Here is a 13,189-nt window from a genome sequence, read left to right on the forward strand (position 1 = left end):
ATTTATAATGCTAAATACAGCAATCCCCAATTTAATTACAACTACTTTCCATAATTCTATCTCTTCTTTCATTTACTGTTCATACATATATATTTAATGCGTATTAATACATACTTCTACACAATTTTACTCTTCTGATTACCAACTACATTGTCACAATCATCTGAACCAAGAGTGAGTGGCAAGATATCATGAGACGTGTGCGAGTGAGAAGCTATGATGTTACAGCGACCAGCGGAGGCGATGGCTAGGGCGGCGGGAACCGCGTTTAGACTGTTCGCAGGAACTGATTCTCTAAACGTGGGCCTTACAGCCTCCCACACAGCGACACTGGACCCCAATAACCCACAAGTACATCACACTACACTGCACATATAGAAGCTACACGAGTAGATTTGATTGGCTTGTGAATGTCGAAATTGTAGTCGATTGAATTTGAGCATCGTTTAACATACCTTTGTCCTTTTTCATTTCCCACATCCCTTTCCACACCAAACACAAATTCTGTAAATATTCTCATTGGGTTAGTTCATCTCGCGTGACAACGATTTCCTTTCTTTTCTTTACAGAATACAATTATGGTTTTGTTTACACTCTAAAGTAAAAGATACATTTGAGATGAACTAATCGATGTTTCTTTCAGCTTTATATCCTATATTTTTACTATGTTTCCTATTTTATCTTCCAGTAGTTTTTTAGATTACTAAACCTTTTAGTTCTGCACGTACAAAATTTAGCTTATTTGCACGATTATCTTTGTATTTGTTTCCAATAACTCTACAGACGAGCCTTTATCGTCCATAGTATCAAGATTAACCTTAAAGTGTCAACATTGTCGAATTCAATTAACTGTAAATAAGTAGCAAAGTATATAGTGAAAGCTGTGTGTCCTTGCTCAATCAGCTTCATGGTCGTTACAAGACCTCGCTGTATAAAAGGTTTACTCAACGCCTATGCTTTAGAATGCGTCAACGGTTACCTTGACAAGGCACACAGTTTGTAATTAATGGTATTAATTAATTAAGATTAATTGTGTTCACAGTTGGTAGCTGGATCTTCATCGGGAACTGGCGACAGCTCACAGCCGCCCGAGGGAGACGACACCAACACGAAAGGAGACAACCTGACTGAGGGAGTCCCCGGCCCCATCACGCGTCTCTTCATAATCGCTAACAGAGGCATTGCGAACCTCATCCAGGACTTGATCCTTCGTATCGCTCAAACCTCCGAGAGGATAGTCAACTTCAAGGCGCGATTGATTACCTCCATCATTTAACGCGGATGCGTATAGAGAATTATCCTAGTTTAGTGTTAAGGTAGTGGCATCGACCTGCGAAGGGCGGACGCGTCTTCTAAAGTCTACGCCAGGCCAGAATCAACAACCACAAGACGGTAGTTCGTCGTTCTAGACGTAAAGTCTGTGATAAACCCAGTTCCATTCATCATCACAAAAATTAACCTTACCTACTCATAATGTTGCATGCGATCGTCTTAGGTTCCTGATTACGCTTGTGGTTGTTTCATTTTAGGCAGGATTAGTTAATAGGTCAGGTTTTTTGGTATTGGCTGTCAAAATGCTGGCTTGGCTGAGGCGCGTCGACTCTTGGAGTAGGTCAATGATAGTGAGCTGTTGCGGGGACCATTCGGCCACGGGGACTGTGTAAGGCACTTTGAGGGATGTCCTCACAGCATATACAGTCTCCGTGGCCAGGGTCTGTCTGCGGGCGACAGCGTGGCGCGCCCAGTGCTGCCCGGCGCCGCCGCCGATAATGCTCAAGCTTTTTTATAATGTGACATTCCCAATTCGTTTTTATGTTTGTAAATATGTATTATAGCGGAATTTTTGTATAAAATAAAAGAATAGTTAAATTATAAGTGTGGTTGTTTTTCTCAAGCTTATGTCCCATGAATCCCGTTGATTGTATAGGACTTAATTTTTTGAGTTGAGCTGAAAGAAAATAATTTATTTAGGAATCTTCACACTTTTCGTAAATTTATAAAAATAATATTCCTACCATGATTGTAAATGCTCATAAGCAATTGGCTGATCTTAAATTTTAAGTTGCTGAACAAAGATGAAAAAGAGTTTCATGACCTCCTCAGACTATTTACCTATCCCTGTTCTTTAGAAAAATTTATAGGTGCTTTAAGCTAAAGTACCTATATTTTGTCTCTTTCTGACAATTTCAAACATTATAAAGTGCGATAATAACATAAAAAATACGTTTTTATGGATAGCTTGGTGTGTGAAAATCTACAAAATACTTCGTTACTTACATTACTGAACCTTCAAAAGCTATAGGACAGTTCAGTTAATTTATTTATACATCATGAGTAATTTGTTAGGAATGAATCCAGAAACTTAGCAAGGCATCCAGCGTAACTTGGGTGAGATGAGAAGCGGACGCGCGGGTGTCGGCGCGTGGGGAAACGGCGGGGCGTGGGGTACGTCTTCTGGACGGGAGGGGGAGGGCTACAGGACCACAGGTACGGCGGGATACGTGAAAATAATCTTGCAGGCCGCAATATTCTCATTTCCATATCAGAGCATCAATTACTGGAAAAGTTAGAATATATAATTTTTCAGTAAGGTATCGATAAGTAATAGATACCTTAAAACAAGGTCTTTCGAAAGAGTGCATAGTGCACCCTTTGCATTCCTTAGTAGGGTAGCCCATACCTCCGTATCGCATGTACCCAATCCTCGAAGGAATAACAATAGGTATGTATAGTGATACATGAAATACATGGCGTATAAGTACCTACTTAAGTAGTTACTATGAAAACTGAAAACATTCCATGTTTACATAATTTTTGTGGCATGTCGACGTAAATATATCTAATTAGGCATGTCGATGTAAATATATCTAATTATGTACGTAAATAGCTAAGATTATGCTGAATTACTACCTACCCTATGTATTTTGACAAATTATTTAAAAGGGTTAGTGATTAGCATACTTGTTTAATGGACTGGTTTCCTGTGTCCTAATATATTTTTCGCTTGAAATGTAGTTGAGTACTGCAGCTTTAAGTTTTATGTTATTTATAAATAAGAATATCTATTATACTTAGTAGAGTAAAATTGAGCTCTAAATGTGTAGATATAAATATAAATGAATCCAAAATAAGATGTTCCTCACATCGTAATGTTAAACTTCTATAGTGATGTGACAGAAATTCTCCGAAAAGGTCTACAGCGAAGAGAAAATAAGAAACTCGTTATTTTCACCACAGATATAAAAACAATGTAGGTACCTACTAAATCTATGAGCGTGTGTGTGCTTTGAAAAAAAAAAGCATAATGTCATTGTCAAAGTCTGTCAGCGTCGCTACGCTAATTGCTGTGGGTTCGATTCGCAAATACCCACCTACTTTCTCAGATTTGTTTATTTTATTTTAAAATTTTAATGTTTGATATTACTGCAAAGAAGCACTCGTGTTTAATTTAAATTATGGCTTTATATGAGGGCATAGCCCTTATTCAAGAAAAACAAGCAGTGGTACTGGATTTGGGTTACGATTATACAAAGTGAGTTGGTTTGGTACCAGTAATAATACAATATCCATCCATTCTATTAGTAAAAATATGTAACTACTCACTTCAAATGTTATTTTTTATATTGAGTTTACAAGCAGGCCTCAGTTAGTGTTATATTAGTGGATATTGTTCATAAATGTACTTCTTAATTCTAGATTTGGTTTCACTGGAGAAGCTGCCCCTAGATGTATAATTCGCTCAGAATTTTGGTGCCCGACAGAGCGCCGCTTCAAAAGAGTTCACGAATACAAAACTCCAGAGGAATTATATGATAATCTAGTACAGATGTTACACTTGCTCTATTTCAGGTAAGTATTTTTTATATTTTAATTTGTAAATTTTTATAAATTAATATTTTAATTTTAAGCCATATAGATTACTTGTCATTTAGGCTTTACATTTGATTCAATGTATTTTTTATGCAGATTGAAACTATTTGTGCAGTGTGTAGGTTCCAACTGACAGATTCAATCTCATTTTTTCACAGTCAAATTTTATTCATCTAATTAATCTATTTTCTATTATTACATCTTTTATTATTTTATTTATTATTTATTAGATTGCTCTTAAATATATTTTAAACACCTATACCAAACAAATGGATGATTTGATATATCTTTTAAAATGTATCATAATTAGCTCATAAAAATTTGGATCATCTAAATAGGTACATAATTGCAGGCATTTTGTAATCAGCAATGTACTATACTGATGGTAAATATTATTTCAGACATGTGCTGGTAAACCCTAAGGAGCGTAAAGTTGTGGTTGTAGAGTCGCTACTCACCCCCACTCTCTTCAGGGAAACTCTCGCCAAAGTGTTGTTTAATCACTATGAGGTAAGCTGATTTATGCCTTCAAACTCCAAACCATGTCTTTATGGGCAAAGGAAAAAATTACTTCTTTTATTTTAAATGTAAGATTATTAAAAACCGATCATTATATATATATACATACATACATCCATATATATATGCCATATATCCATATATATGTATGTATAGTAAAGGAAGCAATATTAAAAAAATATTCCCTGGTATGAAATGCCACTGTGCACTGTATGCTGTTCTTGTTAATGCTAAGTCTAGTCAACCTTCACCCATCACATAAACTAATTTAAACAATTTTACACTAATTGAATTTACTGAAATTGTTGCAATTTGAATAATGAAGTCAATAAAGAATAAAAGTTGATTAGAAAAATTCTTTTGATTTCGGTTTCAGGTATCAGGTGTGGTGTGGGCGGACAGTCCGAGGCTGTGCGCGCTGACCCTGGGCACTGCAGTCAGCTTGATTGTGTCCATTGGAGCCCGGGAAGCTGAAGTAGCTGCAGGTATTACCAAGACATATTTCATAGAAATTTTATTTTCAAGTACCTTTTTCATTTGTGATGATGATTCAGTAAGAAAGTAGTGCTTTTGTTCCATGAAGTATCTTTAACCTCTTTTTGCACCATATTTTTTCGTGTTGCAATAAAAAAGTTTTTCAATAAATAGAATACTTCCCTCCCATAAGGCCGATGTAGTGGGGACATTCATGTAGAATAATAGTATTATACGCGAAAGAAAAACAAAATAAATTTAAAATAAATATGTTGAAACACATATTAAAAAAAATATTTGGACGATATAACGTCTTAAATCAGTACAATACTCAGTAGTAATACAGCGTAAATCAAAGTGAAGTGAAGAGAAAATTGAAAGACACTGAAAGTGTTGCCATCACAAGAATGTTGCCAGGTAACAATACATTTTTAAAATAACGACTGCCAACAATCAAAATGGCTGATGATGGGTAAAAGCCCCTTTGCTCGGTTCTTGTAATATTTTTATTTATTTTTTATTATTATATAAATGTAGACATTTACAGGGCATTGTGGTAAATAAATTGTATATCAATATAATTTACTATTTTGTACATGACTGTTGCCTCAATAAAAATAAATAGAATATTATCTTCAGTAGTCTGGTCGATGATGAGTAAATAACACTACATTAACCTACAGTGGTCCACGCGTCAGTGGTGCTCCGCGCACTGCAGTCGCAGCCGCTGGCCGCGCGCGCCATACACGACGAGCTGGCGCGGCTGCTGGACGAGGACAACGGGCAGGAGCTGCATTTGTCTGATGACGTCATTGAAGATATCAAAGGTATTCACAGTTCATCCTGATACTAATTGTGTGTCTGTGGTTCCGCCCTAGAATAGTATCACTAAGATCATTAAAAACTATTATGTACTTAATCATGTACAAAATCTATCTAATGATTTAAATTGCAATTTCTTTCAGAAAAAGCTCGTAGCTTTTTTAGGATAATATTAGTATTTGTATAGTACATATTAAGTATAGACGTGAATAACATCTGTAAAGGCCTAATTTCATAAGAAATACTTTGACTTAAATCTAGTCTATAATATCGCAAATCAATTGTCAGTAAAGACCTGCTTCGTGATCCCGCGCGCGCGCGCACTACAATGGTCGTCCGCGTCCCCGCCCGCGGGCGCGGCCGCCGTGCGGTACCCGCGCGCGGGGCGCAGCGCCGTCGCGGTGTCGGGCCGCGCCCGCGAGCTGGCGGCGGAGCCCCTCTTCGCCAGGGACAACGAGTTAGCCTCGCTGCCTGATATTGTGCTGCAGTGTATTATGCAGGTATTAAAGGTTCTGCTTCCTCGCTCGTTAGTGGGGCACATAGAGTTATAATAGAATTTATTTTATGAAGTTAACTATTTTCTCAGAGATAGATTGTATCTTTAGTAATCCCTATAATTGATTTACTTTAACACACACATTTATGAGCTTGTTTAAAACTATTGCTACTATTATCTCAGTAAAGAAAAAAATATTATTAAAAAATGAAGTATTGTTATTTTCTATTCCCAGTGTCCAATCGACGCCCGGCGCGCGCTGGCTGACAATATCCTAGTGACGGGCGGCACCGCCGCGCTGCCCGGGCTGCGCGCCAGGCTTGCGCAGGAGCTGAAGGTTCTCGTCACACAGCCGCCTTACAAGTTAGTATATTATATGTCTCCGATCTAAGCCTACATTCTTACGTGTAATAAAAATAATGTTTTGCATCTGTCTGTATAAATACGATGAACTCAAAAATTACCGAACTAATTTTTCAAGTTATTATTCTTGAGGATGAAGTATAATAATTTATTATGGTTTTACCCGACCGAAGCCGGGACGGGCCGCTAGTACTGACAAACACGTAGTACGTTACTAATATCCACACATGCTGTCTCTTTTTCCTATTTTTAAATACCATTCAACTAAATTGTAAACCACTTTTCCTCCAGCGAGCATTTATACATCCAAAGCTTCAAGTTCCACTCGGCGCCGGCGCACTGCAACACGACGGCGTGGGTGGGGGGCGCGGTGGGGGGCGCGGAGGGGGGCGCCGCGCGGGCGCTGTCGCGCGAGGCGTGGGCGCGGGCGCGGCGTCTGCGCGACTGGGTCTGCTTGCTCGACAACACGCCGCACGACCATCCGCATAGAGAACATTTGGATATATAAATCTATCTCTGTATACCGAGAAAACTAGGCATCATCAAAAATAAAGAAAACTGAACGCGACGCGTGGCCCAAATGAGATAGAAGATTGTCATACACATTCATATATAATGTGTTATTGCTAGCACTGGTGTCAATCTATTACAAGTAGTGTAAAGTATGTAAACAATCATCTTGTGAACTGAACTGAAAATAACCTCCACTTCAAACTGCTATGTGTATGTCCACAGAGAGTGCTTGCATAAGATTAATTTCCCGAAATAGCATTAAGTTTTTTTATATCAAAATACCTAATAGTGTATTTGCTCTGAAATATTTATTTAACCAGTCAGTAAAATGAAGTTTAACAGCCGTTTGCTCTTCATTACAATTGTAATATTCTTATATCTGTGAGCGAAACAGAATTTATAAGCAAAATTTAACATATTTATAAAATAAACTTATTTATTTACATCTATTTTTTGTTTTATTTCGTGACTTGAAATATTTACTTACTTATCAGGTTTTGAATAATTGTGCCCCTTTTTGAGCCCATACTACGACTACTACTAGGTTAACATTTAATAAACATGTTTATTACTGTGGCTTATTAAATGCTTATCTATTTATTCGTAGCGCCCATAATTCCTTTAGGACTTATTAGAGGTCTCACATGGCATAAAATGGGAGGGGAAGAGTGGTCTTATTTCAAGGCGAGATGGCTAAATTTGGTGGGACTGGTAGTACCAATCCATCTTGTACGTGTGCGGTTAATTAATAGTATGAGCTTCTCACTTCTATATTTTTAAGTTTGATATAAACGTACTCAAATCTATCCATACCATGGAATTAGTAGGTACTAATACTTACTAAATCCATGATCCATACTTATCTCGAAACTGTCCGGACATGGCGGACATTTATGGAAAGTTTCCTTCATTTAAAAACATAAGCGGCCTTTGCCTGCGTGCATTATAAAAAATGTCAAGTCATAAAGACTGAAAGTGTCAGTCACGATCTATCTGTCACATTGTAATTTTATTGCACCATCTAAAAATAATACGATTTTCCGAAATTTCCATAATTTTCTAATAGAATCTGTGCTAAATTTTAGTCACCATGTCGGACGTTAAAACAGTGGCGGCTAGTATAGTTAATTTTCTGAAACAACAGCTCGAAGGAGAAACATTGAGTTTGGATTCAAGGGAGAGCGTTGAGGTTGGCGTGCAATGCATAGAAACCGCATTTGAGCTTAGCCCCGAAGATATGGCTCGAGCTGTTGATCTATTGCAACTCGTAAGACAACAAAAGGGCGTAAATTCTACTCCAGATTGCGCAGAGGCTGAAAAATTAAAGAACGAAGGTAATGAACTGATAAAAGCGGAACGGCATCGCGAAGCGCTTGAAAAGTATTCGCGTGCAATCGAACTCGATCCGCGTAACTCTGTTTACTTCTGTAACCGTGCGGCTGCGCATTTCAAACTTGGGGAACACGAAGCCACCGTCGCAGACTGCACCGCGGCGCTTGCTTTACAACCTGATTACGGCAAAGCGCACGGCCGTCTTGGCCTGGCCTTGACTGCTTTAAACAGACACAGAGAGGCCCGAGCTGCATTCGCTCGCGCATCTCAGCTCGAACCAGATAATGAATCATACAAACAAAATTTGCGCCTTGCTGATGAATACTTAGCACAAAATGGGGAGCGCGGTCCTCTCGACCTCGGAGGTCTGTTGCAGAACCCAGCCCTACTCAACATGGCCACAGAAATGTTAGCAGATCCTAATATGCAAAATCTTATCTCTGGATTGATGAATAATACACAAGCAACTGGTCCGACTGGGCCTGGGGGCATGAATGCTCTGTTGGAGGCTGGCCAAGCTCTCGCTCAGCATATGCAGGCTGCCAACCCTGACCTGGTAGAACAGCTTCGCAGGCAAGTCCGTCCACCCGGCGGGCCTGGTGCCAACCCCCCATCACAGTGAACACTTAATATTAACTTAGTTATCGTAGATTAATAAGCTACTGCACTATACTGAGTTATGGAGCTATGGTGCCTGTCTGTAGCGATACTGTCCTTCATCCATGTAAGAATTGTGTAATATTTTAGTCCTTGAAATATAATTGAAAAGCATAATGCTTTTATACCTTGTCCACTTTATTCTCATAGAAATATACAGATACATATTAAAATTATCTTTTAAAAAATTGTATTTGTAGTAAGTCTTCCTGAGCAACACAGAAATAGATTATGAAAGCATATAGTTTCATGGACAAGATATTAAGCATTTTCAGAACCTAATGTTTCTCCACATTTATACTGATATGTTTTAGCTCATAGCCGTGACTGTATTTGTATCAATACCACAATTTGTAAACTAATGCTTTGTTTACATGTTTGACATACCACATATTTTGTTTAGTTTTAATGTGAGTCATTTTTTGGCACTAGAAAAACTAAACAATTATGATTGAGCGTATCATTTGTCATGCATGTAAACTAGGCTTTCTATTTAATTTGAGACATGTATGTAGGTATTCATATTACTTTTCATGTAGATATTGAGATATTATTTTTGTTTATTGATTTACTGCATGATGTGCATTTATTTTCCTTTTTATTATTTGACTGGCATATCTTGGAATATTCTAGCTAGAAATTGAAAAATATAAGCTCTGTTCAGGTGTATGTATGTATTGATATTATACTATTTATAGATGGCGTAAATATGTACCAAAATAATGTTAAAACGAGAATAACCAGGTGTTTTCTCATAAACAGAAATTATTCCTAGAATAAGGTTGGATCTTATTGGTTTGTTAATAAATTAATTTCAAATTACATATGACTTCTTATTTTTAGATGTGTAGTTATAGACAGAGACGGAACGGAGAGTATACCATGTGCTTATCGTTTTTATAAAAGTTATCGCAGGTGATTAGGGAAAACAAAAATTTTTTTTACTTAAGTATGTGGAATTTGAACACCCAGGTGATATGACGGCAGGTGATTTTAGAAGACAATTTAATCACCCAGGTGATATCACCTAGGTGGTCAAAGTGGCTTATACCAAAATAAAATCTAATATAAAATAATATTGAATGCTAAAAATAGGTATGTATATGAAGTTGTGTCTGGTGAGGCGTTAGGGTAAGTAGGGCGATTAACGGCATATTTTGCGCTCCATCATATCTGGCACACCTCATTAAAGACAAATGAACCATAGCGCAGCTTAAACAGGATTCTGTTTTATGCCACTATGCGAAGATATGTTCAAAATCGCGCCAACTTGGGATCAAACCCAGAAAACTTTCGAGACCCAAATTGGCTTAACCATTACTACACTACTCAGACAAAAAATCTTCTTGCACAGATTCAATGAAAATATGCACGTAGTGAGATCGTCAAGTATTTTTTGAATAAACATTCTTTTTTTTTTTTTGACGAGGTGTAGTCTGTAGAATAAAAAAATTTACTCAGATATTTAGGACTAGGAAAATAATAATTACTAAAACGCTGCGTCTTAACTATTTATTACACTCTATGCATAATTTATTATTTTATTCAATACATTTACATATCTTTATGTACACACAATAGCAAAATGTAAAAACTCGACATACCGTCCCAATTATGTAGAAAAATGTATCGTAGTGCATAGATGGCGAACTGTTATCTCATATAGCTTAGTGAAAAATGTGTATTTTAATGCAAATTTTACCAAATGGTTCGCCAGCTTTGTTCTACCTTCATAAAACAGGACGCAAAAATTCTATAAAAAAAAACGAATGCATATACATATATAAAAATCTGTATTTACATACATCTCGCTCCTTTATTAGTGTTAACATTACACTAGTAAACAAATCTGCATTTTGCAATAGGTTACCCGTCCCGCTGTATAAAAGTTGTACAAAAGCTATATAAGAGGTTGCGTAGCAAAGGCACTGGACAACTCTATTAATATAACACTCACCGATTTAAGACAAAGACATTGAAAGCTATATTTAGGTGCTACCATGTACTAAATATTTGTTGAGTTTGAGTTTTAAAGTACCGAAAACTGTTATATACTAACATTGCAATGTTAAAATAATGATTTTGTAATAGGAACGAACAATAACCTAATTAAATTATTGTTGTAATGTTAACATATTTTAAAATATAAATAATACATTTACCTAATTCATTAAAATTTCGAAATAAATTTTGTAACAAAAAATACTTTATTTTAAATACGTGCAATGCGAGCACCAAATAAACCTTGCCAAAATAAATAACTTTAATACTATTACTTTTATTAAGTATACTAAGAAACAATTTTGACTACTTCATATAAAATTTATATAATAAGGACATTGTATATGTTATAATTTTCAATACACGAAATATTCTTGTAAATAACATAAATCTTAAACATCATTCTGTTTTTATTTCAATAAGAATAAATATCTAAAAGCTATAATTAGACCTTCAAATTTAACATTACATTATGATAGGGAAATCATAAATATAAATTATTTGGAGCTAAATTATGTAATAATTACGTACTCTGCAACAATTAATTTGTAATAAATTAGGTCTTTCACACACACAACTATTCCAATGTCCGGTAATAAATATTACAATGTAGTATTTGGATTGAACTAACTGTGATTAATCATATAACCAAAGTCCATGATATAACAACTTAATTATTGTTGTATTTTCATAAATTAAAATATTATCCTCATAAGAAAACTGATTGTTTTAAACGACTGAACTGCGGAACTGGTCGTTAACGTTGATTTTTTCAATTAAAAATATTATATAATTTGTATACTTTTAAAAGTTATTTATGAGTTGACTTAAAACAATGATGTTACAACCAAACAAAAAACATGGATAGTGAAGTTTATTTCCGCGGTTGTGAATGTGGAATATTGATTATCGAGTCTGTTCAAACAATGCCCGCTAACATACAAAATTAATATGTATGAGTCGCGTTAACATTCATAGCAAATCTTAGTATTTATTTTAGAAATACCGGTTGAATCCGGTTCAATCGATATTTTTTCGTAGACGTCAAAGTAATTAATTACATAATTTAAGAAAATATATAATGTACTTTCAGAAATCTGCATCAAATTTTATTTAGACCCATATTATTATATAAATACAATAAAATAAAAACATTTTTCTTCACTCCAGCCTACAATGTTACTATCTCGACAATTTATCAGTATAATCGTTTAACAAATCTATCTTTCGACGTTATACCACTTGAACGTTACAACATCACTAATGTTGAGTCTCATGGCCGTATAACCTTTATTTCTACTTCAGTTCGAGCAATGAAGATAGCAAAATTTTAATACAAAGTTGCACTAAACTTGTATATTTTCATGCATATATGAGATATGTGTTAGTGTTATTTACACATAAAACATATTATTTAAATAACTATATATTTTTTACTAAAATATAGATATAAAACGAGGAAGTAGATGTGTCAACACCATGGCCACGGATTTTATTGACCAAGACAAGTTGAACATCAGCCTAATTCCGCAGCAGGTTTGTCTGACGTAACGAGAGAGGAATCAAATAAGAAACATGATAATTTTTGTTCTTCCATACAAATTAATCGATCATGATCACGTTTATTCATGTGGCGGGAAGTTTGTTTTGTAAATATAAGGGGAAACGATATACGTATTTATTTCACAATTTTTTTTAGGTTGTTGTTGTTGTAAATTCCATGTACAGTCACATCAACCTACCCTTCATTGATATTTCGATTGATATTCCTTTATTACCGCATTATAAAAATCCAGACAGGGTGGTAACTATATGACGTCGACTGTACTGAGAAATATTGTAAAAATGTCGCTTATGTTACATGTACGGATTATGATTTAGCACAAATTAAATGCACATAAATGTCACGTGATACACAATAAAATATTTATGTAGCCACACAATATTATGCTGAGGGATATTGTATTATTGATACGGGACCTTGCTCCTTGGAGCTACTATACGTAAACGTAACTTAAGCTATTTTGACCTCAGAGCGACGTAATTTCTAAGTACCTCCCTATTCAACATGATTCATTAACGATGAAACAGTCAAAGACTCTTTGAATTTATTTTAAGTTAGAATGTAATAATTACCTTTTA

At 35.7% G+C, this 13,189-nt stretch overlaps 3 protein-coding genes and 1 long non-coding RNA gene across 6 annotated transcripts in view; 3 read left to right on the forward strand and 1 right to left on the reverse strand.

Moving 5' to 3' along the window:
- Nucleotides 1-1,875, forward strand: part of LOC128678205 (uncharacterized protein) — a 41,434-nt gene extending 39,559 nt beyond the window's left edge. For 2 of the 3 annotated variants that reach the window (XM_053759593.1, XM_053759595.1), the window contains one exon: nt 1,043-1,875. In XM_053759593.1, coding sequence (XP_053615568.1) covers nt 1,043-1,276 — 234 coding nt within the window. In that variant the 3' untranslated portion in view covers nt 1,277-1,875. Of the gene's footprint in view, nt 1-228; nt 521-1,042 lie in introns of those variants that run through there. The other variant, XM_053759594.2, reaches the window with a different exon arrangement.
- On the reverse strand, nt 1,835-3,741 carry LOC128678207 (uncharacterized). Its single transcript, XR_008405616.1, has 3 exons — nt 3,604-3,741; nt 2,278-2,557; nt 1,835-1,948 (listed from the first exon to the last, which is right to left on the reverse strand). It is a non-coding gene; the product is annotated as an uncharacterized LOC128678207 (long non-coding RNA).
- On the forward strand, nt 3,330-7,506 carry Arp10 (Actin-related protein 10). The gene is made up of 8 exons (XM_053759592.1): nt 3,330-3,532; nt 3,697-3,849; nt 4,272-4,380; nt 4,766-4,874; nt 5,547-5,690; nt 5,974-6,185; nt 6,417-6,544; nt 6,836-7,506. Exons 1-8 carry the CDS (start codon nt 3,456-3,458, stop codon nt 7,050-7,052), a joined length of 1,149 nt encoding a protein of 382 aa, XP_053615567.1. The 5' UTR covers nt 3,330-3,455; the 3' UTR covers nt 7,053-7,506.
- Nucleotides 7,507-8,032: 526 nt separating this feature from the next.
- On the forward strand, nt 8,033-9,868 carry LOC128678041 (small glutamine-rich tetratricopeptide repeat-containing protein alpha-like). Its single transcript, XM_053759286.2, has one exon. It carries the CDS (start codon nt 8,148-8,150, stop codon nt 9,009-9,011), a length of 864 nt encoding a protein of 287 aa, XP_053615261.1. The 5' UTR covers nt 8,033-8,147; the 3' UTR covers nt 9,012-9,868.
- The last annotated feature ends 3,321 nt before the right edge of the window (nt 9,869-13,189 follow it).

This window comes from Plodia interpunctella, chromosome 19 (assembly GCF_027563975.2).
Source record: "Plodia interpunctella isolate USDA-ARS_2022_Savannah chromosome 19, ilPloInte3.2, whole genome shotgun sequence".
NCBI lineage: Eukaryota > Metazoa > Arthropoda > Insecta > Lepidoptera > Pyralidae > Plodia > Plodia interpunctella.